This window comes from Saccopteryx bilineata, chromosome 2 (assembly GCF_036850765.1).
Source record: "Saccopteryx bilineata isolate mSacBil1 chromosome 2, mSacBil1_pri_phased_curated, whole genome shotgun sequence".
In the NCBI taxonomy this organism is placed as follows: domain Eukaryota; kingdom Metazoa; phylum Chordata; class Mammalia; order Chiroptera; family Emballonuridae; genus Saccopteryx; species Saccopteryx bilineata.
The window spans coordinates 13,150,263-13,151,661 of NC_089491.1; the positions used below are offsets into that span (position 1 = coordinate 13,150,263).

The 1,399-nt window shown below is 45.7% G+C and overlaps 1 protein-coding gene across 1 annotated transcript; it reads right to left on the bottom strand.

The window, feature by feature from the left end:
* Positions 1-252: 252 nt before the first annotated feature.
* On the bottom strand, positions 253-1,188 carry LOC136322755 (olfactory receptor 1J4-like). Its single transcript, XM_066254658.1, has one exon. It carries the CDS (start codon positions 1,186-1,188, stop codon positions 253-255), a length of 936 nt encoding a protein of 311 aa, XP_066110755.1.
* Positions 1,189-1,399: the final 211 nt, after the last annotated feature.

Here is a 1,399-nt window from a genome sequence, read left to right on the forward strand (position 1 = left end):
TAATTCTGTCACATATTTTGCATAATATTTTGCATATACCTTATGAGAAAAAACAAAGAATAGTAGGATATATTAATTAGCTTTAAACACTGTTAACAATCCCAGTAGCAAACTAGACGTTCTTGACAAATAAACAGCACTTATACATGGCATTACAATGCCTATTATTAAAATTATATGGAGATATCGACCATACAATATTTTAGAAGCTACATCTCACTTGATCCTGACTGCAATAAGAGGATTTACTGATTACAACTTAAAGACATTAACCCTGTTAACACACATTACCAAGGCCTGTTTGATGTCTCTGTTCCTCAGGCTGTAGATGAAGGGGTTCAGCATGGGGGTAACTACCATGTACATGACCGAAGCAATGATGTCCTTGGAATCCCACGAGGAGGAGAAAATGTAAACACCTGCAATTGTCCCATAGTATAAGGACACCACAAAGAGATGGGAGCCACAGGTAGAAAAGGCTTTATAGAGTCCTTTAGTAGAGGGGACCTTCAAGATGATGGTCCCTATACGAACATATGAGCTCAAAATAATACACAAAGGCAGAAATAAAAGCATTCCTGCCTCAAGGAAGATGAACAGCTCATTGAGGAAGATGTCAGAGCAGCTCAGCTTCAGAAGCACAGACAGGTCACAGTAGAAGTGGCTGATGGTGCTGTCAGCACAGAAGGACAGTTGGACCAGGAGGAGGGTGTGCAACAGAGCATTGACACAGGACAAAATCCAGGAGCCAGCCACCAGCAGCACACACAGCCCCTCCCTCATGATGGTGGTGTAGTGTAGAGGGTGACAGATGGCCACGTATCTGTCATATGCCATCACTGCCAGAAGAAAATTGTCAATACCAGCAAAAACCATGAAAAAATACATCTGAGCAATGCATCCCACATAGGGGATAGATTGTTGCCGAGTCTTCATGTTCGTGAGCATCTTCGGGACAGTGACGGATGACAGAGAAATGTCAGAGAAGGCCAAGTGGCTGAGGAAGAAGTACATGGGCGTGTGCAGGCGGGAGTCCAGCCTGATGAGCAGGATGATGAGCAGGTTGCCCAGCACTGTGGTCAGGTACATGCCCAGGAACAGGGTGAAGAACCCACGCTGCTGCCCTGGGCGCATGGGGAGCCCCAGGAGGAGGAACTCGGACATGCTGCTCTGGTTCTCGGGCCCCATGCTGCTCCCCATCTGCTGGCGAGGAAGGAGGTTTGAGACTCTCAGCAACCTGGAAAGAACACCGAGGACCATCATGTCTCATGCTGTAATTCTCCAGGAAAACCAGAAATTTTTAACTGCTCTTCTATTAATTTCTCACACCTGTGGAATAATATCTGCTTCTCTATCCCAATGAGGATCCAGGAAAACATCACGTCCCTAAGCAGCCAAT

What these genes read in the sequence shown, in the direction of transcription:
- LOC136322755 (XM_066254658.1), bottom strand. Translation starts at nt 1,188, where the DNA reads ATGGGGCCCGAGAACCAGAGCAGCATGTCCGAGTTCCTCCTCCTGGGG.